General features: G+C 38.8%; 3 protein-coding genes across 3 annotated transcripts; 1 reads left to right on the forward strand and 2 right to left on the reverse strand.

Annotated features, from left to right (window-relative positions):
- The first annotated feature begins 1,356 nt into the window (after positions 1-1,356).
- LOC110374524 (glycosyltransferase 25 family member) lies at positions 1,357-10,628 on the forward strand. The gene is made up of 10 exons (XM_021332273.3): positions 1,357-1,749; positions 2,069-2,297; positions 2,628-2,743; positions 3,157-3,383; positions 3,575-3,884; positions 4,040-4,114; positions 4,280-4,337; positions 4,658-4,779; positions 5,482-5,679; positions 6,623-10,628. Exons 1-10 carry the CDS (start codon positions 1,547-1,549, stop codon positions 6,777-6,779), a joined length of 1,695 nt encoding a protein of 564 aa, XP_021187948.3. The 5' UTR covers positions 1,357-1,546; the 3' UTR covers positions 6,780-10,628.
- Positions 10,629-11,212: 584 nt separating this feature from the next.
- LOC110374531 (cytosol aminopeptidase) lies at positions 11,213-12,933 on the reverse strand. The gene has a single exon (XM_021332280.3). The coding sequence runs from the start codon at positions 12,931-12,933 to the stop codon at positions 11,323-11,325; it is 1,611 nt and encodes a 536-aa protein (XP_021187955.3). The 3' UTR covers positions 11,213-11,322.
- A 222-nt stretch (positions 12,934-13,155) lies between these two features.
- On the reverse strand, positions 13,156-17,991 carry LOC110374530 (muscle M-line assembly protein unc-89). The gene is made up of 3 exons (XM_021332279.3): positions 17,792-17,991; positions 16,028-17,455; positions 13,156-14,855 (listed from the first exon to the last, which is right to left on the reverse strand). The coding sequence occupies exons 1-3, from the start codon at positions 17,859-17,861 to the stop codon at positions 13,156-13,158; spliced, it is 3,198 nt and encodes a 1,065-aa protein (XP_021187954.3). The 5' UTR covers positions 17,862-17,991.
- Between the last annotated feature and the right edge of the window lie 6,247 nt (positions 17,992-24,238).

Raw genomic sequence — 24,238 nt, forward strand, 5'->3', positions numbered from 1 at the left:
ATGGGAAAGCGCAGAAAAATGCCTGATTATGTCGTTATAAAATACATTATTGACGGCATAGTCGACTCGGAAGTAAACAAAATGGTGTTATATGGCGCTACAACGTACTCTGAACTTAGGAAAAAATCAAAATTTACGATGTTATGAGGGAAAAGATGTTGTTGCAAGTTCTAACAGAAATAACAAGCCAGACAATAGTGATAAAGCTGCTTATCAGAGTAACAAACGATGCTATAGCTGTGGAGGGAGAAATCATCAGCCATCAGAGTGTCCAAATAAAAATGCTTCAAATGCAACGAGTTTGGTTGGGCTTAAAAGTTATCTCAACGCAATGTAAACAAGGTGAAATAGTTCGTTCAAGAACGAGTGACAGGAATGGTGAACGGCGGAGTGAAAAACCGAACGTTTCCGATGATCGCCGAGCGATGTGCGTGGCTGACTCTAGGTTATAAAAAAAATGTTCTGTGGACTCTGTGGTGGTGATGGTGACAGCGAGTGATGGATTCAGATGGATTCTATTGCATTTTGATGAATTGAGTATTTACACTTTTTAGGTACTTGAAAACTGGAGTTTCATAACTGTGTTCTAGTTGTGAGCTTTATTTCTGGTTATTGCGGCCGTGTTATAAACAAAAAAAAATGGGCCCGATTGTTTTCGTATTGTTATTAAACTTTGTTTTCGGCTCTTTCCATTTGTGTAATGGGGAGGAAGTTAAGAAGGTTCGCAACAAATTGCCGACGGTGGGAATATCAGTGCTTGTCCGAAATAAAGCCCATACTTTGCCATACTTTTTAAGTTGTATAAATAACTTAGATTATCCTAAGAAGCGTTTATACTTGTGGTAAGTACTTTTTGATTTATGATTGGTTGTTTTAAAAATGTTGAATATTTACAGTTGACCTAATAATGTAAGTACACACATCTCTCCCGAACTAAAGAATATAACAGTAACCAAACATAGCCACCAATGGTAAAGCTATAGGCTATATAACTTTAAGTGGGAACATTTTTCTAGGATTGCATACTTAAAAATTACTGTACTATGATGTTTATATCATTCACATTAGTTTTTGTAGTAATTGAACAAATCTTGTTATACAAAAACCTTCATATATACACAACATGTACATTTGTTACATCTAGTTTCTTTACTTTTTTAGGATTTATAGTGACTTCAATGAAGACAAAAGTATAGAGATAATACAAAAATGGGCTGACAAGTATTCATCTCAGTACAACGGCGTATATATCACAACAAACAGTTCGTTCGGTTTTTCACTCCGCCGTTCAGGCGGAGTGAAAAACCGAACGTTTCCGATGATCGCCGAGCGATGTGCGTGGCTGACTCTAGGTTATAAAAAAAATGTTCTGTGGACTCTGTGGTGGTGATGGTGACAGCGAGTGATGGATTCAGATGGATTCTATTGCATTTTGATGAATTGAGTATTTACACTTTTTAGGTACTTGAAAACTGGAGTTTCATAACTGTGTTCTAGTTGTGAGCTTTATTTCTGGTTATTGCGGCCGTGTTATAAACAAAAAAAAATGGGCCCGATTGTTTTCGTATTGTTATTAAACTTTGTTTTCGGCTCTTTCCATTTGTGTAATGGGGAGGAAGTTAAGAAGGTTCGCAACAAATTGCCGACGGTGGGAATATCAGTGCTTGTCCGAAATAAAGCCCATACTTTGCCATACTTTTTAAGTTGTATAAATAACTTAGATTATCCTAAGAAGCGTTTATACTTGTGGTAAGTACTTTTTGATTTATGATTGGTTGTTTTAAAAATGTTGAATATTTACAGTTGACCTAATAATGTAAGTACACACATCTCTCCCGAACTAAAGAATATAACAGTAACCAAACATAGCCACCAATGGTAAAGCTATAGGCTATATAACTTTAAGTGGGAACATTTTTCTAGGATTGCATACTTAAAAATTACTGTACTATGATGTTTATATCATTCACATTAGTTTTTGTAGTAATTGAACAAATCTTGTTATACAAAAACCTTCATATATACACAACATGTACATTTGTTACATCTAGTTTCTTTACTTTTTTAGGATTTATAGTGACTTCAATGAAGACAAAAGTATAGAGATAATACAAAAATGGGCTGACAAGTATTCATCTCAGTACAACGGCGTATATATCACAACAAACAGTTCGAGAGTCAGACACACTGATGAAAAGAGTTCGGTTCAATGGAGTCCCGAGCATTTCAAGCATGTTATAAGGTTGAGAGAAGAAGCCCTGCAATTTGCTAGGAAAATGTGGGCAGATTATATGTTTGTGAGTATTTCTTTATTATCTACCCAATAAATAAATCAATGGCAAACCCAAATAAAGACAACAGTTATCGGGTATCCATATTGTAACTTTGTATTTGAAAAGTATTTCTACACTATACCAGAATTACAATGACCCTTCTTGACACTTCATCAAAAAATGTTTTGAGATAACACATTCACACTATGCTAAATTGAGTAATAGTTTTTTGTTTATCACTATTTAAACTAAGCAACATTTATTATTATTTTAGATAAGGTTCTTTTCTACTTAGTAGAATACTGTTTTTTGTTTATACCAACTTCCTATAACTTGCATATGTGTTTATTTCAGATGATCGATGCTGATGTGTTCCTAACAAATCCTTCAACTCTCAAAGAACTTGTGAAGAAAGATCTTCCCATAGCCGCTCCCATGCTTGTATCAGATGGATTGTATTCAAACTTTTGGTTAGCTTCAGTTTGTCACGCTAATGCATGACGAAGCATGTTCCTTCATAAGGTGCTTTTCTAATGCTTTATGTATTGAAACCATATTGCTATTGTTTAATGAAAGCATACTTAGGCGTTCTATAGTCTTCCTAAAAGCACGTCAGTTAATATATTTTATGCCAATGTAGTGCCTGAATTTCGTATTTTTTCACCAATTTTAATTACTCGGGACTCCTTTGGAAGAAATCCATTTTAAACTGACATATCATATTACCACAAAGAGATTTTATGCATAAACAGTAAATACAGCTTGACCAAGATGAAGTTTAGACCAGCCACTACTTCAAATAGGGATCATCACTCGCAAAAAAGCAACCATTAAGATAGCTATACATATAAAATCAAGATAAAACATAAGTAATAATTTTCAGGTGTGGTATGACAGATAATTACTATTACCAGAGAACAGATGACTATAAGCCTATTCAGAGGATGGAAAAGCAAGGCTGTTTCGAGGTTCCGATGGTGCATACAGCTGTGCTAGTGTCTCTTAGAACCGCTGTTTCTGATCGGCTCACATATAGCCCGGATAAAATACCTTATTATGATGGACCTCAAGATGATATTATAGCCTTTGCAGTGAATGCTAAAAAATTTGGTAAGATATTAATGGCCTTACTATAAAAAAGTTAAATAGACTTTCAACACATGTTTAAGAAAATTCTTCATACCTTTTCTAAAACAAGTGACGAATGTCTGACTAACTTTTTGTAGTAGGATGATAAATGTTAATTTGGTTAAGAGAAAAAATATGCAGTATTTTAATACTAATATAAAATCATTTTTTAGAGGTATCCCTGCACATTTGCAACGATGACTTGTACGGGTTCGCTCCAGTGCCATTAGAAGACAACCGTGAACTAAAGGATGATTACGAACAGTTATTGAACATCAAAACCGAGGCTATAGGTCGCGGTAGTCCCTTACCTTTAGACCAACATCTACAGGAGTATGTGAAGTACCCCAAGCCTTGGAAGTTTGGCTGCAGTCAGATCTATATGATAAACCTGGAAAGACGGGCCGAGAGGAGAGAACTTATGGAGATGAATTTCAAGGAGTTAGGAATGGATGTTAAGCATTTCAAAGCTGTTGATGGAAGGTAAAACATGTTTCTCTATTCTATTCTAAGTTTATCATAGTTACCTGGTTGTCTGAGGATAAAACAAAATATAAACGATAATATTGTCAATGGTATTGTTTAATTCACAACAGTATGATTTTATGACTGACATTGACTATGATTTTTGTTTTCAGAGACTTGGATATGAACAACCTAAAGCAGTTATCTATTACTTTGATGCCAAACTATGAAGATCCTTATCATAAAAGGTAGCCTCTGTTCCTTTCAATATTTACGACATTGGTCATAATATTATAAAACATGCAATTAGTCTATTGTTGTTTTTATAAAAGAGGACTATTTAGGAGTTATAATCTATTTGTTAGATGCTGGTAGATCTCATATCAGTGTTAATATTTTATTACTTTTCCCAGACCAATGAAGGCGGGGGAAGTGGGCTGCTTTCTGAGTCATTACTATATTTGGAAAGAGGTGAGTTAAGTTTTCACATGCTGGATTCGTTGCTTTCAAAAGTAAATGCTCTGAATTCAGTGACGCTTTCAATCCAAACCAAGGTGACCAAATTGCGTTTTTCCTCGCGTCTCGGGAATACTTCTTCCCGTGCCCGGATAAAACATAGCCCATCTTCGGCGTAGAAAGTGTAGCTTCCTAACAATGAAATAATTATTCGAATCGGTTCAGTAGTTCCGGAGCCTATTTGATTCAAACAAATAAACAAATCTTTCCTCTTTATGCATATATTAGTATACAAGAAATATTTATGTTTTTTTTATATATATATATATATTCAGATAGTTGAGAAAAAGTACGCGATCACGCTGGTGTTAGAGGACGACATCCACTTCGTGCCGTACTTCCGAGACCGGTTCCTGAGGCTCATGCGGGAGATGGAACAGCTAGACTGGGACTTAGTGTGAGTTACAAGATTATTATTATTCGTTCTTTATTGTAAAACACATCTATATATATAAAAATGAATTGCTGTTCGTTAGTCTCGCTAAAACTCGAGAACGGTTGGGCCGCTAAAATGTTTGTCGTAGGCCAGGGTAGGTCTAAACGGTGAGCAAATAAGGAAAAGGCGGTACGAAGTTCGCCGGGTCAGCTAGTTTTAAATATCTTCTTCTTACATATAAAAATGAATTGCTGTTCGATAGTCTGACTAAAACTCGAGAATGGCTGGATTGATTTGTCTTTTTTTGGTTTTAAAATGTTTGTAGAGGTCCAGGGCAGGTTTAAACGATACGAAGTTCGCGGGATAAGCTAGTTAAATATAAAAATATGAAAAAATGATTGTGGCAACTGATATTAGGCCCAGGGTCCAAGGTATCGGTGTTTGGGACCCCAGAAACAGAACCCTTTTCACAATACGCGCCGTATCAAGGAGCCTTCTGAATCAGTCCCTCGACCTAGCTGCCTAACAAGAGCTTCATGAGGCTATATGTATATGTAACAATAGCGAGAATCGCTATTTTCCTAAGCTTAGATGTCTACCGCCAAAAGCATCGCTGAGCGCGAAAATCTCATATTGCAAAATTCTGAAGACACTCTTTCTCTTCTCTGCAGGCATGCAAGTCAGTTGTAGTAGTTAGATTTTAATAAAAGAATTATTCCACAGCTACATCGGGCGTAAAATACTTCTAGACGACGAGGAACAATACGCGACTCAGCATATGACCAAGCCTCTCTACTCTTACTGGACTCTGGGCTACTTGTTGAGCGAGAAGGGAGCTCGGAAACTTCTAGAAGCACGACCGCTGGACCGCATGCTGCCAGTCGATGAGTTCCTGCCCATCATGTTCAACCAGCATCCCAAGTAAGTAAATAAGTACTTATGGACCATCACTGATAGTCTCAGGAACTTATCTGACAGAAAACTATAACTTTTGGTTTCGCATATATGGATGGCAATATCTGACAGAAATTATAAGCAACGTTTATCTAACAGATAGCATTAACTATCGGTTAACTAACTGACACTTTATCAGTAACCAGTGATATAAGGACGAGTGCAAGGTTGTAAATTCTTACTTTTAGAATCTCTGAGTTACCAATAGGTAATAAAAAAAACACATTTTACCTATTGATATGCTCCCCTTTTTGAAAAACCAATTAGGAACGTATTCATAAGCTGAAATCTGACACTGGGTTCCACAAATATTTACCTAATTGTGTAACAAATAGGTCACTCTATTTTAGTCGTGTTAATGTGCACATTAATATTGAACTGACCTAACACTAAAACCAGATTTAATGGCACATCGTTAAAACTTCGCTATTTTGCGCTAAGAAACGAAATTGTTCCCAAATATTTGGGATTCAATTTTAAATTGGACCTTAGATAAAATTGACTCCTACGCTTTATGAGCTCGTAGATAAACACACATGGATTACACGAATGCACAGTAATTATAGTTTCGTAAGCTATTGCAGTGAATTATATCATAATGATAAACACAGGCATTGTATTGCGTAATTTTATAGCATTCGTTGTTCTATCCGGTTTCACAATTTGTCTATTACTCTCTTCACTGACAACATAAAATATATGTATATCAGCTTTTCTTAAAAACACTGTTTGCTTTGAAACTTCAACTTAAAAATTACTTAAAGTAGTTATACTTACGGTTATACTGTCAGTGGACCTGGGCCCGTGAAATCCCGTCTAAACAAAGCCAGTTACCTGCCCTCACATAGGACCAGATATCCTTACAAAATTATTCTTCATGCACTAAATAATAAACCTCTATTGTCCGCAGTGATACATGGAAGGCCCATTTCCAGAACCGCAACTTGGAGGCTTACTCAGCAGCACCACTGTTGGTTCATCCCACGCACTACACTGGACAAGAAGGTTATATAAGCGATACTGAAGATTCGGACCTCGTTACTGAAAACTTTAAGAATGAACTCTGAATGTTAGTAATCTTGCAATAATATTATTGTAATACAACAAAATATATTGAAAGGTTTAATGGCATTAATGGCCAGTTTGTTTGAAGAAAAACTAAAGTTGGCGTGTTAAGCATCCTGTTAAGTCTATTACAATACTTTTTGGGGTTTCGCGAAAAGGTCTATATCATTTATCGGTCTCGTAAACTATCTGTATACCCAAATAAAAAGTTTCGTAGTCTTGGTGTAAAAACCGGACATACAGAACAGAACATTTATAATATTAGTAAGGATTTCTACTGATTTCAGTCTGGTATGTAGAACGAATAGGTTTAAAAAACATAGAATGTATAAGTACGCGAAAGTTGTCGAATTCAGGCCTAAAACAATATATTTTGTTGTATTAAAACAAGCGACAATGCGACTGTTGTATGTGATTGAGTATGTCGGTTATAGATCTAAGCGTAATTTGAAATGTGTACCAAAGTTAGACTCGCGTTTGAAGCTGGAACTTTTTAACCTTTTCACCGCCACGCCTTATCGGTATTCCTATGCCCTGTACGCCAAGCCCGAAAATCTTAATTAAATATCTACTAAAAAATACATAAAAGTAATGATTTAATAGGTTTATTTTGTATTTTTCTGCGACCTGTTTTTTGTCGAGTATAGCCGTCGTTGGCGCACAGGGCACGCTTGCTCATGTCGGCTATAGCCGACATTGGCGTTCAAAAGGTTAAAGACATTATTTGTACACCCATGCTGTACTTTCTATATACATAGGTATATATAAGTTCCGAATATTATTTTAATTTGGATGTCTGCTATATAATACGTTTGGGACTATATACCGATTCCAGGCGAAAATGCGGGTCAAAATATTCCTATTAATTTTTTATTGCCTAGCAATGTTTATCTTAGTTCCTATGAGTTATGTAGGCCGATATCGTTTCATATTGTATTGTTTAGTTTGTAAATCAAAAGTCATTTCTGTGCCATTTACAGAAAAAAAAGTACAAGATGACATTATAAAAATCTTGCCGTCATTGTCTTCTCCATATTATATTTTGGGCATGTTAGTGTTTAGGTAATTGTAAGTAATTTTGTTCAACAAGTTAGTATTTTAATATTTTAAACAAAGGGTTCTATTTAATGGCAATGTGTTTTTAAAATTAATATCAGATCCGTGACCTACATTCTGTAAAACAATATCTTCATAATAATACCTACGATAGGAGCTACGCCATTTTCTATAATAAGTTGAACTAATCAACAAAAAATGTTATAAGTATAGCATCTATATAGCTAATTTTATTATAGGTTACACAATACCTAACCAAATAGTTTTCAAGTTGTCGATAAATGAGCATGATAGGGACCTACATTGCACTTAAACAATTTCTGTTATGTTTATAAACATTAAATACATTCTTATATTTGCTTGCGGATAACCCGAAATGTAAAAGCAGCGTTCCCTCTACTTTCACGCGGTAATCGCATGTTGTTCTCGTGTGGCATGCATACGTCAGATAGTATCGTCCGGCGTCGGCGTCGACGGACATACATTAATGTGGAAAGTGCGTCCGTCACGGCTCCTATCTCGCGAATCGCGACTATTAGCTCATCTATAACATAGCTGCCAGATGTCAACGAACACGCATACTTATTTGTCACGCACGCTTAAGTAAGATTCAGACCGATCGGGTATGCCGCATCCCATTTTAAATTCGTAATTAAAATTCGAACTATATACTTACAAACTTAAAATTACCTTTTGATACTAAAATTGTACAAACTAAAAGAAAAACATATGTTCATGTACCTACATAAATTCACATTTGGATACAATTAGCCCCTCCGAACGACTCCTATTGTCGGCTAAAAAACGATCCGACGCGGTCAGTCATTCTGTCTGAAACTTCCTTTAAACACATCTATAATTCACTGTACCAGCTCTTCTTGAGTAATTGACGATGATGTACGTCAATAATACTTAGTATAATTATACTTGGCTATGAGTTTCGACTGAAGCTATTTTATGACATGAACGGCAGAGAATTTTTTCTTTTGTTCTGCTAGATTTAGAATTTTATGATGTGAGCGACGTCCATTTGTGCCAAACTCGTGTAGTAGGGCCGTGTAATACTTGGGAAGTATGAGTGATGCGAAGGGCTGCGGGTTTCGAACTAAAACACAATAAGTTTTTAATGCGATACACTAAAACATAACGTTCAATTCGATAAAAAGGATGTAATGGTAAAGAGCTTCCCTTAATAACCTTACCTGTTGTGGTTGGTCTTATTTTATACTAAAATATTCATTGTGCATTGAAAGTTATTTACATTATGACCTCCTCTGTACTAATGGGATACGTACCTATATGTTTATACTATGATGAATCTCATGTAATTTAGCGACTGCTGAGCGATTTACAAGTCATTGTTAGCCTTACATTTTTGGCTCGCATCTACGTGCCATTCGAAGTGGACAGCACCATATATAACACTGTATCGCCTTGTATAGATGTGCCCCGCAGTTTCACTCGCCCTTGGCCCGATTCATCGGCGCTTGTCTCACTTCTCCTTATAGCTTAGCGTTCATTTGGTTTATACTATATCACTTTTGAGCCCATTAGTGACATATTTTTGTATCCGATAGATATATGTATTAAGCTTCCCACATATTTGTGTAGTTGTATTTCGTGTGTATTGTATTTGAAAGAAAACATTCTTCGTATATTATGGATTCTTGAAGATCACAGAGAAAGGCCACTATTATGTCAATCACTATTATGTCGGTCACTATTATGTCAATTTTTGGATAACAAAGATTAAGTGATTATTTCTGTGTAATAACAGTAACACGCATTTATTAGATAGCAGTTTTATAAGTATTGGTACATTGTGTTAGGCTTATTTGGATTCCATGATTATTATAGCTATGGTTTGCTTATGATTTTGATAGTGCAAAGTTAACTCATGTATTAACCTATGTAAGAACACAGCTCCCGGACCCGACGGACTTCCTGGTCGAGCTCTCGTCCTGGCCCTGAAGGAGCTGGAACCCCAGCTGGGGGGGGCTCTTCACGGCATGTCTCGTGCAGGGTCAGTTTCCCAATGTGTGGAAGGAGGGGAGGCTGGTGCTGCTCAGGAAGGAGGGGCGCCCCGCGGACTCGCTGTCCGCGTATCGGCCCATAGTGCTGCTCGACGAGGCGGGAAAACTCTTTGAGCGCATCATAGCAGATCGCCTCGTCAGCCACTTGTGCAGAGAGGTTCTGGACGACAACCAATTCGGTTTTCGTCTTGGGCGCTCCACCATAGACGCCATCATGCGCGTGAGGGTCCTGACGAAGGAGACGGTGTCCCGGGGTGGGGTGGTGCTGGCAGGCCGCAGGTGGTGAACCGCATCCGGCGCCTGGGCCGCGAGGTGGACCTAAACAAGTCGGAGGCCATCGTGATTCATGGTCTCCGACGTGCGCCGCCGCCGGAATCACACATCTTGGTCAGCGGGGCCTGGATGCCTGTCGGGCCCACCATGAAGTACCTGGGCTGCTCGACAGCCGATGAGAATTCGAGCCCGTCGACCTAGAGGCGAAAGTACTCGCGTCATTATATCGATGGCGCAACCAAGAGCGGCCACGGGACTCGAGGCCGGTGCAGCGGCAGATCGTGCTGCGCCGAGAGCTCCGTCGGGTCCTTCCCCCCCTCCCCCGAATGTACCTCTATAAGTGTATCTCCATAAAATAAGTCTAGATAGAGTTTTGTTTAAACAAAATAAATAATTGTAAGTTCTTTTAAAAAATTAATATATTTTTTTGAACGTGCCATATAATCTTTATAGTTAATATTTTTTGAAAATAAATGGCTATAATCAAAACGTACTTTTATTTCAATGGCGACATGAAACCATAGTGATTTTTAACAATATAATGATTCCACCTTCAGAAAATTTATTTTCATTATTTTTTCGTGAAAACAAAAATTGTAAGTGCCATGAGAAGGATACTAAAGTTCAGGTTTCCAAGAAAGTGTTTTGGCGGTCGTTTGGTTCGAGTGCTGATGACTATGTCGTACGGGAGGCTGCTGCGGTGATGAGGTCGCACTACGCGGAGCTGAGCGAGTGCTGCGCCGCGCTGGGCCGCATGGTGGACGCGCTGGGCTGTCAGCTGCCCTCGCCGCAGCCGCACTGCGCCGAGCTGAGGCGCGCGCTGCACGACTGCTACAGCGCGCGCCCCGCCCGCCCGCTCGACTGCAACCACCTCGTCAAGGCTCTCATGCAATGTGCGCGCGAACACGCTCTTCATCAACATCCATAATACGCACTCATACATTATGGATGACTTTTAACAAATGTAATTATTATCATCGGATAAAACTGTTACGTGTATTTACACGTCAATGACCATCCAGTGACCATTTTTTAAATTATCAACCAGGTGAATTTGTAATAAAAAACATTGAAAATGTTAAAGGGTTTTATTACTTGACAAATATGAATAAATCAAAAATGTATATCTCATGAACGAATTACTACACAAAAAAATATTGTCTATAAGCGAATAATACTTGTATTATAATTTAGAAGATGCTATCATTTGGTGTAACAACTCAATAACTGTTCTGGTGGGTCTGCCGGTCATGCCGCGCGCGAGGTACGGGAAGTCGGTACCCAAGGTATAGCCCACGTTGTATGTGTCCAGATGCATCCATTGACTGTCGCTCGCAAATTGCTTCAGGAAAGCAGCACAGTTAGCGGAGTCGCCGTAACGCTCAAGTCCTGTGTTAGCAACATCCGCCGTCTCGCAATTATTGACGCGGTCCTCGTAAAACTTCCACAGAGGCATTCTCCACACCCTGTCACCTGTATGAGCACTCGCCAGTTCGATGTAGCGGAATAACTCGTCTGAATTCGTGTAACAAGCGCATGCTGCTCCGCCGAGGTAATGTAATAGTTCTTTTGACATTGTGCCTATGTCTATAATGAATTTCGGCCAGTAGTTTCGTGCATAAACTAAACTGTCTGCTATAAGAAGTCTCCCCTCACGTGACGGCATCCTTATAAGAATAGATTTATCGTTCGCATTATAAATTAAATCTCCAAATTTGGGACTTCTTCCGCTGGGCATCAGCTCACACATCGGTAGAATACCTCTGATGTTTACGGGGAGTTTGAGTCTCGCTGCAGCTCTGATTATTGCTAATACGCAAGCTGCTCCGGCCATGTCACCCTTCATATATCTTAATTCCTTAGGTGACTGCAAGTCCAAGCTTCCACTATCAAATGTGACTCCTTTGCCGATCATGATAATGGGGCGTGTGTATTCATCAGCTCCATAATAACTGAGTTCTACGAGCAGTGGCGGCTGTACTGAAGATTTTCCTACAGATACGAATCCACCCATTTCACGACCGGCCGCCCAACCTTTTGTTTTCACCTCCACATTAATATCCAACTCACATAAAATATCCACAGCTATCTTAGCGAACTTAGTAGGATTTAATATGTTTGCCGGCATTTCTTGTAGATGTCTTGCTAGATTTTGAGCTTCCGCTTTTAATGTTCCTATTTTCCAACCGTCCTCGTCGCAGTCATCATATAGAAGAAGATTCGGATTAGGAATAGCTTTCTGGTTTGCATGACTTCTATATTTGTTGAATTCCCATAATGCGAGGTTTGCTCCCTCAGCGGCTGCCTCAGCATTACCGAATGATTCTACATCAATTTCCTTGGGGTGAAAACCACGAAGTGCTCTTGCTCCTGCAGCCGCTGCTATTCGTATTGCTTCCTTCGTTTCATCTAACTGCTCGATTTTATTGAATGTCACACATTCGCTGCCGAGCCCTGCAACAGCTACGTAAGCGTACTTTGGATCTAAGTCGTAAAATACTCTAGTTTCGCCTAGTTTTGGTATCGGAGTTAGTTTGAGCATTGACCATAGCTTCCCCGAAACTTCTTTATCATATTTCTGTCCACTGGCGGTGAGGATTGCCGGATCAACAGCTACGTGTTCATTGTAATAAACGCCAAGGACAAGTCCTCTATTTCTTATAGCACATGCCTTCGGATCGTGTAGTTTGCGAGGTGGTATGAAAGGAATACAATCTGAGACCGGCAACTTGAATTGAGATATGAGACGAACATATATGCGATGTGACACAATATTATGGCGTAACAGTAACATTTTGATTTTGTAAACAATATTTTTGGAAAAAAAATGTCTTGTGGTCGTTGCCAACTGGTTTAGGCTTATTTTTAGTACGAGTTTCTATTATAATTCAATTATACATAAGACGTTATGTGTAAGTTTAATTATTAATAAAAACAAATATTTTCACAGTATCACACATCATACATTTCTCACGATTCAATCAGATTATCGCACAATATGTCTTTTGGGAAGAGGTCAAGAAGTCTTCTTCTTGAGCCAGCTGGGTGTATAACGTTTGTACCACTCAGGAATATTCAACAGGAGTGTTTCTTGTAACTGTCGATATATGATCAGTATGAGAAAAGGAATGGCGAGTCTCTCATCTTTAAAGAAATAGACCCAAAAAGCTAAAAGAAGCAAGCAAACATCTACTGTGTAGTCAATAGCAGATCTTACGTTTATCTTCGCCTTCTCTTCAAGTTCTTGGTAGTTAATAGGTATAACAATGGTCGCGCGCTCAGCTTTTCTTAGAACTACTTGTTGAGTACATTTCTTTTGCGTATCGTTTTGATTTTCAGGAGGAGTAGCAGCCGTCGTTTTGGTTTTTTTATCGGGTATATTTTTAACACTGTTATTGGGTTGCTTGGTCTTAACTGATTTGTTGATTGAATTTGTAGTTTTTCCTTTTTTAGGAGTCGCCATACTGTTATTTGTTTTATTCACAATCTTCTTTGGTGTTGCTACTTGGTTCTCTTCAGTATTTTCAGGCTTCGTTTCAAGTTGCTGCTTCTCAGCAACAGCTTTTAAGTCTTCTGTTTTAAGGTACATAGGTGCTGCCGATTTCTTTTGGCTACCGTACTCTTTTACAATACTACCATAATAATCAATCACTGTTCTTCCTTCTTCACTTACCTTGTCCTGCATTTTATCAATTTTATTATTTGTTTTAAGATTATCGTTGGGCACATTTTCTTCTGGCGTTTTTTCGGTTTCCTTTTTATGAAGTAATTTAGGGAACTTAGTATTAGTGATTTTCTTAAATATTGTAAGCTTTTCTTCTTTCTTAGGTTTTTCCATAGCTTTAAGTTTTTCTGTTGTTTTAAGTTTTTCAGTTGCATTAGATTTTTCTATTATTGCAGATTTTCCAATTTTTATTTTTTCGCTAATTTTTGGCTTTTCTTTGGGTTTCGATTTCTCTTCAACTTTTGGAAGTTCAGGTGCAGGGATTGGCTTGATTTCCAGTAGTTCTGGCTCTCTCCGCTTTAATATAGGTTTTGGAACAAAATTAGGATCAGGAAGTGGCAAAGGTTTGAGAGGCTCGTTTTCTGACACATCCTCTTCTTCCTCTTCAATGAAGTCTTTAAGAGGCGAAGGCCTAGCCATTTTGTCTCTCGGATTGTATGTTTCCTCTTCGTTAGAATATTGGCTTCGTCGGTCTATCTCTCCATCGAGACTCCCTTCATCTGTATATTCCCCATCCGAAGAAACAGTGCTAGCTGTGTAGTCTTCATCAAAAGACATGTGTTGCCACTTATGATCAGATGTTTCAGAATCTACTGAAACTTGTGGCGCGCTAAGCGTGTATTGTGAGTTGTCAACAGATTCTTCTTTAGTTAACATTTCTGGTTTTTTGAACTTTGTTTCAGAGATCTCTTCGTGCGATTTTGGCATATCTTGATTCTTTCTCACGTTTTCGCGATCATAGCTAGTATTATACGGAATGTCAGTTTTGTGATTAGGGGGTCTATCGTCTTTGTTTCTGTTTTGTTCTTCTTTCATAGCGACAGCTTTGTGAACACGCGCCATTGCTAGTTCATGCAGTAGCTGTGACGAGCTGACGGCATTACGGAGCGCTTTGAATGGCATCATGCAGCGAGAGCTCAGCTCCGGCGCAGAGAACGAGAGTGGAGGCGGCGTTAGAGCATCCAGATCCAGTTGTATCGATTGTCTCTTTTCTGAAATTATAAAGGCAATTTATGTAGTTATTTTAGTATTCAACAGTTTGAGGACTTTGGAGCTTTGTTTTTACATTTGCGCCTTTGCGAAGTGTTAAAGTAAATTCGCTTTTGCTTGCATGTTGATAAATTAATACCAGTGAGCAATAGTTTGATTCATCTCGTAAACAAGCATAACTTTGCAGTATCTAACGTAACTGTTGACTGTTGGTATCTAAAGGTAACCTAAATTTATTTTTAGTTGTTAAATTCGTTTACGCTGAAAATAGATTTGATTTCGCATATGTTCAGTTGTATGTAAATTTCGCAGAAGCTGCGATGCGGTCAGCATCTCGAGTTTATGTTTGTACGGAGTTATGATAGCGCGCAATTCAGGAGGTACCGTTGTATGTACATTATTAAGAATTTAGCTAGCTGGCTTTGGCGGACGTCTGTAAACAGACGCATTATGCGTCGTCGATACAGTTTATTTTTTTATTTCATTAAAATGTAGAGTATTACTAAATTAAAGGGGTATCAAATTTCATAGGTTTTTGTCTATGTGAGTAGCTACACTTTACTCAGCTACACACAGATCTCGTCAAAATGCATAATAATATATAAAATGAAATGACTGTCAAAATTAGATGTCCAATTCGCATCACCCAAAAAATGATTATATTCTAAACAATATGGCACGATATATGGAGATATGATATGATATATAATATGGAGTGAAATGAAAATATGATGTCAATTTCATTACATTCGAAGTTCACAATCACTACATAGTATAAAACAAAGTCGGTTTTTTGTCCATTTGTACGCTCACATCTTCAAAACTACGCAACCGATTTGCAACGTTATTTAATACATAAAGTTATCGAAGAGGAAGGTTTATATTATGTATAATGACTTAATAACACCCGTGCGAAGCAGGCGCGGGTCGCTAGTAAACCAATAATGATCAAAGATCCATTTTCACTCGGGTAGTTTTTATAAATGAGCACACTGTTATTATAACAAATCGCAAACAGCAGATATATTGGTACTTATGGAATTTTATGTAAAGAAAGTTCCAGTTTTGTTTTCGCCAATTACGCCATCTTCTTGGATATCTTTTTTTCAATTTTGAGCCAATGGTTGTAAACAAAGCAATTGCAGGACAGATATGAATATTTAATTATGCTTACCGGATTTTTCCATTTGTTTTTGCGAATCTGGGTAGAGTACCAACATGAATTCGCTGCTGCCAGAGGGGTCCCGGGCTGGCGAGCGGCGCGGTTGCCGCGCGGGAGGCTGTGCTTCGGTAGGCGCGGTGTGCGCGCGCTTACGCCGCGGTGCCGGCGACACGCGAGTGTCAGCACTGCCATCTTCACGTGTAAGGACCTCATTTATTATCTTCGATTCCACAGCCAAGAACTCCATGTCTACTGGCCGGCCCGGTATCCTCACCGGCGCTGACTCAACACTCGGCGCGCTCATTCCGTATGGACTCTCCGCTTTAACACGAAAACGATACTCACTCCCTTCGATGAGATCAAAGAGAGTAATGTTCGTCTTCCGACTGGTGGTCGCTTTTAGCCACACGTTCCAGCCTTGTCGATAATACTCCACCACATAATTCCCAATGCGACAACCGCCGTCGTCCTCGGGCGGCTCCCAATCCAGTGTGACGGACTTGTCGACCTGCCGTGCTACCGACACTCGCTGCGGAGGGTCTGGTGGTGCCGTTATCGTCACTAGGAAAGCTGCGGTGTCCTCACCGATGCTGTTTTTCGCATGAATCTGATATTCCCCTCGGTCGCTTCGTCGTGCTGAATGTATTTTGAGCATCGAAAATTTTGAAGTATTCGAAATCTCAACTCGGTCGTCTACCACTATGGGTTGACCGTCATGTCGCCATTCTACTGTAGGTGTTGGTTTCCCAACTATCGTAGTTTTCAAGAATACGGTTTCGTTAATTTCGTATAACAATCCATCCTCGTATTGACGCGGGTAGCGTAACTTCGGTGCTGCTTCCAGTGATAATCGGGCTTTTGTAACCGCGTGTCCACTGCGATTTGTTGCTGTGCATTTTATTTCACCTTCATCGCTAGGTAACGTTTGATGGAAGACAAGAACACTCGTAGAATCGCTCGTAGTGATCGCCGTTCTTCGACTGCTGAAAATCTCATAATCATCCTTGAACCAAGCTATAGTTGGTGGAGGTGTACCAGAGAAAGCGACTCGGAATTCTGTTTTATCATTTTCAAGAACGGTCAAATCCTCTAAATGTTGAAGGAAAAGCGGTGGTTCATGAGGAAGTCGGTCGGAGCTGACAGTGAGCACATCGGATAGGTCGCTGTAGTCGGAGCGGCCGACGGCGTTGAGCGCTGCGACGCGGAACTGGTAGCGGTAGGGCGGCTCCAAGCCGGTGAGCACCAGCTCGGGCCGCAGCACGACGGGTGGCGCCGTGCGGATCCAGTCGGGGGCGCCCAGGCGGTTGCACTCCACTTGATAGCCCAGCAGCGGCGCGCCTCCGTCGTGTGCCGCCGGTGCCCATTTTAACGTGATCGAATTCGGCTCCTCATCCGATAGTATAGGTATAATATCTGGCTTTCCTGGGGTTGCAGGCCGTCCTGTAAATCGAGACGAAGTTGGGCGTTACTCTATGCAATTGAATGGTTTAAGATAAAATTAAATATCGTCTAGTCGGGCGTTAACCTTTGTTCCGTAACGACAGTGCTGCCGGTATAAGCCATTTGGCATAAAACTCCTTTCAAAATTAGACGCGTGATAATCGTTACATGAACGCGGACGGTCTTACGATTTGTTTTGTTGTGCCACGCTTTAGGAATCGCAGCGCGCAGTCTTTTTAAAAATAGAAATGTAGGCAAGGGGCTGGAGAGAGTCGCACACGTGCGGCAGGTTGTTATTGATGGTGCCGGTGCAAGGGATGCTAGGGTTGGGTTTACCTGCGGTTTTCCAGCGCACGTTCTTGCTGGGCTTGTGGACGTAGTGTGAGGCGGACTGGTGGTTGCCCATGGCGGCGGCGGCGCGCGCCGACACACTGAGCGCGGCGCCCGCTCGCCCCCGCCCTCGCCGCGCGCCGCGCTCTGGGAATAACTCTGCGCGGAGCCGCGCCCGCGCGCCCGGATGCGATCTTGATCTGTTTGATCGATAGCTTTTCATTAACGATCTTCAGGCCACGACCTTTGGCGCTGCTGTCGATCATGTTCATTTCAATCATATCCCATCATTGCCAATTCGTAGATGTTCACTATCCGGCAATCAATTCATGTAAAAATTATACAACACACACCATACTCCAAAATCCTGAAGCTTTTTTTTTGGCTACACGTTACTAGGTATGTTTAATGTCGACAATAAATCGTAAAACTAAATAATAAAGTTCGTGAAAACAATATGACGTCAGCGTGAGGACATCTTGTGTTACAAGTTGGTATTAAATCCTGAAAGAGTTACCGAAAACATTGTTGATCTTTTTGAGTTGATAGCCGATACTCATGCTCCACCTATTGAGAAAAGCTGAAACATATCAGCGAGTAAGCTCTCTGAAAACGTCTGTTGTATGAGACTGAAATAAAAATGTGTCAGCCTGCGTGAACTTTTCTGGTGGAACGTGTAGATGGCAGTGGTAGTCACAAAAGCTTCTGAAATGTACTGTAATGTTATTGGAGTTTTTTTTATAAGTATGTATTTATTTATGAAGTTTTTCGTGTTTTTTAACCTGGTAACATGTCTCAACTTTAATGTACCGAATCTGAAAACTTTACTAATTAAAACCATTTCTATATGAAAAACTGTACGTAGAACTAGGTATAAGGCGATTATCACACTGCCCCGCATGATGCAGCGTAGTGCGTGGATGCGTTTTTTTCCGTTGTATGAAAATATCTCCGTTTGTATGGAAAACACGCATAGTCCAACACACTGAAGATGCATCTACGCGCGTTCATGCGGATCACGCACATACATGCGGAGAAACACGCACCCCCGCGCGTAGGTGCGGGGCGAAACGCAAGGTATGGCACACTGATCCCGCAGTGACGTGCGTGATTTTGAATGGGCGTGACGTGTATATTTGAAAATGGAAGCCGCCGTGCGTGAATTTACAAAACGCACCTACGCGCGTGAGTGCGTGAAAAACCCGCACGATGATGCAGATCTGCACTCCCGCAGGAACGCGCGTAGGTGCGTCGACACGCAAGATGCAGCGTGATGCGGGGCAGTGTGAAGATCACCTAATAAGATGATTATTTTATTCAGAGCTTTGGTATTTGTTCTTGTATCCGCTGCTTGGTACATTTCGCTGTCTGTATTTCAACGTTCGCCTACGCGTATCCCCGTTACGTACTTCTCGGCACTTAAACATACGAATATATTTTAGGAAACTGTTTCACTGTAATCTTATCTGCATCTGGAGATGAAATAATTACTTACCTACTTCTTCTCTTAAAAGTAGATTTCTCTCATTGTGAAATTATTCTTCGTACCAAAATTGTAGATGTGTAGGAACCAGAAATCCTCATTCAAGGGTGGTTTAAAAAAATCAATCCAAACCATATCCGGGGTTGCAATAAAATAAATCGACAGGGATTATCACGATTTTATTATAATGGTATTCCTAACATTACCAATTTTCAACTTTCTGGCATAGGTATATGCATTGGTCAATATCTTATTTTGACTACCTATCCTATATACTGGGATTTTTCTGTAAAACTTCAGTATAACTGGTCATAGGGAGGGCTTGTCGAGGAAACTACGTTCAAAAAAACCTGCCAAGTATATATTTAAAATCAAAATCTTTTTATTTCACATACGCCTTTGCAGGCACCTATGAAACGTCACACTAATTCATAATTGCACGGTTCCAAAAAGTTAATGTGAAGTATTACCTACTTCACAGTACCTACCACCCGATGTTTAAAATGTACCAGATCTTATAAATGTTCCCATATCTAAGGAATGGTTATTCTTTCTTTATAAAAATACTAGCGACCCTCCCCGGCTTCATTATATAATTATTATACATGTAAATCTTCCTTTTCTTCAATCACTCTATCGATTGAAAACCGCATCAAAATCCGTTGCGTAGTTTTGAAGACTTAAGCGTAGGTAAAAAGGGACAGAAAAAAAATTGTTTAAAAAAACTAAAAAACACGCTTTTTATAGAAAACCGAACTAAAAAATACAAAATAAAATTCTCTTTAATATACAAAAATTTGACAATATTAGAGAAAACGGCTAAAGATAATTATTGGAAATAAAAATTAACACCGAGTCCTGCCTTATCGACTGTAGAGAAAAATTCTAGAAAATTTTAATTAATTTTCTTACCTTATCGACTATAGATGAAAATTATATAAATTAACAAAAATCATATTTTGCAAATTGAAAAGCCTAGAAGTCGGTGTCTAATGGATGTTACTAAGTTAATTTTGCCACCGACTTCTAGGCCCATGCACCTAAAATTAGTTTTTTTTTGCTGTTTAGTGTTTTGGGAAGTCGGTTTAATTTTTTTTGTAAAAAAGTTTTTTATTTAAATCTTTTCAGTGATACGAATAGTTGTCACTATCCATACAAGTGGGAAGTTCTCATCAATACAAAGAATATAAGTCCAAACGAGGTATTTTACATATTCAGTTGTCGAGTTCCCTCGACTTTCTCTGGTCTCCATCATCAGGTCAGCTCCAAACCTACACTGTTGCAAAGCGCTTGTCAATACAAATAATTTAAGCCCAAACACGAGGTAGTTTACATATTCAGTTGTCGAGTTCCCTCGACTTTCTCTGGTCTCTATCATCAGGTCATCTCCAAACCTTCACTGTTGCAAAGGTCTTGTCAATACAAATAATTTAAGCCCAAACACGAGGTAGTTTTCATATTCAGTTGTCGAGTTCCCTCGACCCTCTCTGGTCTCCATCATCAGGTCAGCTCCAAATCTTCACTGTTGAATAGTGCTTTTAGGCATACACCTGAGTGTCAAGTTTTTACCCTACGTATGCCTACAACTTTCGAAGGTTGCCCTCGATTTCTCAGGGTTTCCATCATCGAATCCTGACCTGATACCCTGACCAACTGGCAGCTATTCCGAGTCGAACAAAAAAAGAATCACGTAAATCGGTCTATAAACCTCGGAGTAATCGATGTGTATGTGTAACCTCCTCCTTTTTGGGAAGTCGGTTAAAAATGGAATAATTTTATCAAATTAGTGTACTGTCATCGGTCCTCGATAAATCTACAAAGTTTGAACGAAATCTGGCCGTTTAAAGTGGGTCAAAATCGCGCCCAAAGAAGTCGGTTACAAACAAACATACAAACCTACAAACATACAAATATACAAACATACAGGTGAAGCTAATAAAAAGCGTGTAAAAAGGACTTTATTATATACTATTTAGTGATATTTAGATTAGGTAGATCGGCAAAGGACGCCTCTAGATGGGATCCTGTACTAGGGATCTTCCTATGTTAAATTTTTATTTCAACCAGAACAGTCATTCGCTTCTTATTTAAATGCAGGCAAGGCGAAAAAATGTTGGTATTGTAGAGCCTTCAGATCTACCTTTAAAAACATACAATTATATGAACGTGAACTATAATAATATAAACAACTACATTACCGCTTTGCTTTCGATTTTATATATTTATAATAATAAGTAGCGATGGCTCGCGAATTCGTACGCGTACGATTTTTTTTTCCTTAACAGGCTAACTGTCTATTTTAAATCCCTTACTTCAAAAACAGATCTCTTGCGATCTACCAATCTCCGTTTTACCCCATCTATCTATCTATACATATAATAAATCTGTAGAAAGTGATTGTTTGTTCGGGATTCACGTAAAATCTACGAATTTAATGCAGACAATGCTTATATACAAAAGTTCTACGTAACTTGGGGTATTACTTAGGCTTTGTTTCATCGAAATCGGTTCACTCTATCAAAAGATATGATTAATTTAGTGAATTCAAGATGTAAAATATTACGACACGCAATCTGTTTGACAAAACAGTACAGGTTAAAGTAGCTCCATCTGTGGTAAATAAAATACATCAAGAAGCGAGGTGGTAAATAACAATGAATTACCATTTACATTCTTTATATACTATTATTTCAATAGATGGAGTTGTGTATTTTCCGTAATTCACCATATTTTAACACGTAGTGTAATTTTTCCATAGACATTTCAATAGTGTTTGTCAGTTTGTCGTGCCACATCAAAATCCAACTATAATTATTACCTTGATGAAAGGAAAATTAATAGATCTCAGCCAAATTTAAAACGGTGCCATCTAAATTATTTTTTGAACATTATGTCAAAAATGATGACTTTAGTGGAACAATTAATTATAATTTAAAGTTACAGATGGAGTTCATATCAGGATTTTTTCATAAACATAGTTTAGCTTATCTTCCACTAATGTGGTGGCCTTAAACAAATTACATTGAGTGAGTAGTATTATTTTTTCTGATGCAAAATATGAAAACTTAATCCTAGAAGAAATCAGGATCTAGACACACGGCAGTGTGTCCGCCAAGTTCGAGCAAAAAAGGCGACACACCGGCCGTGGGTTATATTACACGAACCATTTCGGGCCAAATTCGACCCCCCTGTAACTCAAAATCTATTTTATTTACGCATATCAAATTTATAGTATCTGTTGAGACCCCCTTCACTTATCTAAAATACAAAATTTCATTAATATACCTATTGTAGGTCTTGAGATATTGACGTCAGAAAATCGCTATTTTTACTATACACTGATTCACTGATTCACTTATTCACTTATTCACTGACTCACTCATCAAAAACCTAGACCACTTCCAATGGTCGTATTGACTTGAAATTTGGCATGGAGGTAGGTCTTTATGTCAAGGTAAAGGGAAAAATCTGAAAATGGCCAAGTATGAGTCGGTTTCAAAATAATGAAGGTGTTTTATACCCGGTGTAAATTTATACCCCTAAGGAACTAAAACGAACTAAATTTATCTATATTTATATAATATATCTTCGAATGGTACAAAGGTTTGTATTTAGTCAAAGTAAAGTAAAAATCTGAAAACTGCCAAGTGTGAATCACTTTCGAAAATAACGAATGTGTAACTTTGATCCACGAACATAATATATAATAACATGTCATGTCAGTCAGTTGGTAAATCTAGTCCATTTAGTTAATCTAGTTCATTTCTTTGTAAGAAACATAGTGCATATTAAAAAATCTAAAAAATAGTATAAATGAGACATTTCTTTAACTAACTTCATCATAAGAAAAAAATAAAATAAACAACCTTACAAAAATAAATGAAATCCCACCCAAAACAAAAATGTGAAAGACTGCCAAGTTCGATAATATGGGAATGCTTCGCCTATAAAAGAAGTGAGATCTGAATAAGTACCAAGTTCCATACACATACCTCAGTTAAAAATAGTTACTTTTTAATGATGATTACTTGGCAAGTTTTAATAGAAAATTAAATACTTGATTCATTGCGTTTAGTAGGTTTATAACAAGGTGTATGAAAACTTGCCAAGTAACATCATTAAAAAGTAACTATTTTTAACTGAGGTATGTGTATGGAACTTGGTACTTATTCAGATCTCACTTCTTTTATAGGCGAAGCATTCCCATATTATCGAACTTGGCAGTCTTTCACATTTTTGTTTTGGGTGGGATCTATCTCTCGCAAGCGCTGCTAAGCGTGAGATAATGTAGGCTTCTGTAGCTTTAAAAACCAGCCCAGATACAAAGTGCAGATAAGAAATGGGAGCTGCCTTATCGCGTCTGAAAACGTACAAAATACGCGTCGCATACCAGAGACATGCTTACTTTCAACTTCCGATCGCAATTAATACACTGTTCACGATTACGAACAGTCTCAGTTAGACCCGAGCCAAGTCTAAAAAAAACCTTTTATATAAAACTACGTTTGATATCATTCAATTACAAAGACAGAATTGTTCTCTGTTGCAAATCCTATCCACCTATATCCTATCCTAATCCAGAATGCATTGCAGGTGTGCATTGCACAAAAACCAATGGTATCCTATTCGAGAAGTCAAAAGAGTTGACCTGCCAACGTCAGCTTCTGCGCTAAGCAAGTGTTCTTAATAGTACCATCAGAATTACATTCATCGTTGAATGAGGTGAATAAATTTTCAGAAACCACAATAACAGTAGGAGCCAAAGCGTATTATCGCTTCATAGAGCTCTGATTGGCCCCAGGTGACCAAGTCAGGTCTGATTTGTTCGTTCATCAGATCTTTGAAAGTGTTTCGGTGGATACTTACTGTCGTCCTGTTTACGTGTGTGTGACACAAAATATGGTATATAAACGTCCTCCGCAAGAGCGAAATTTTCCCAGTGTGCGGTAGCGACGCACAGTATACAACAC

The sequence above is a fragment of the Helicoverpa armigera genome, chromosome 1 (assembly GCF_030705265.1).
Source record: "Helicoverpa armigera isolate CAAS_96S chromosome 1, ASM3070526v1, whole genome shotgun sequence".
NCBI lineage: Eukaryota > Metazoa > Arthropoda > Insecta > Lepidoptera > Noctuidae > Helicoverpa > Helicoverpa armigera.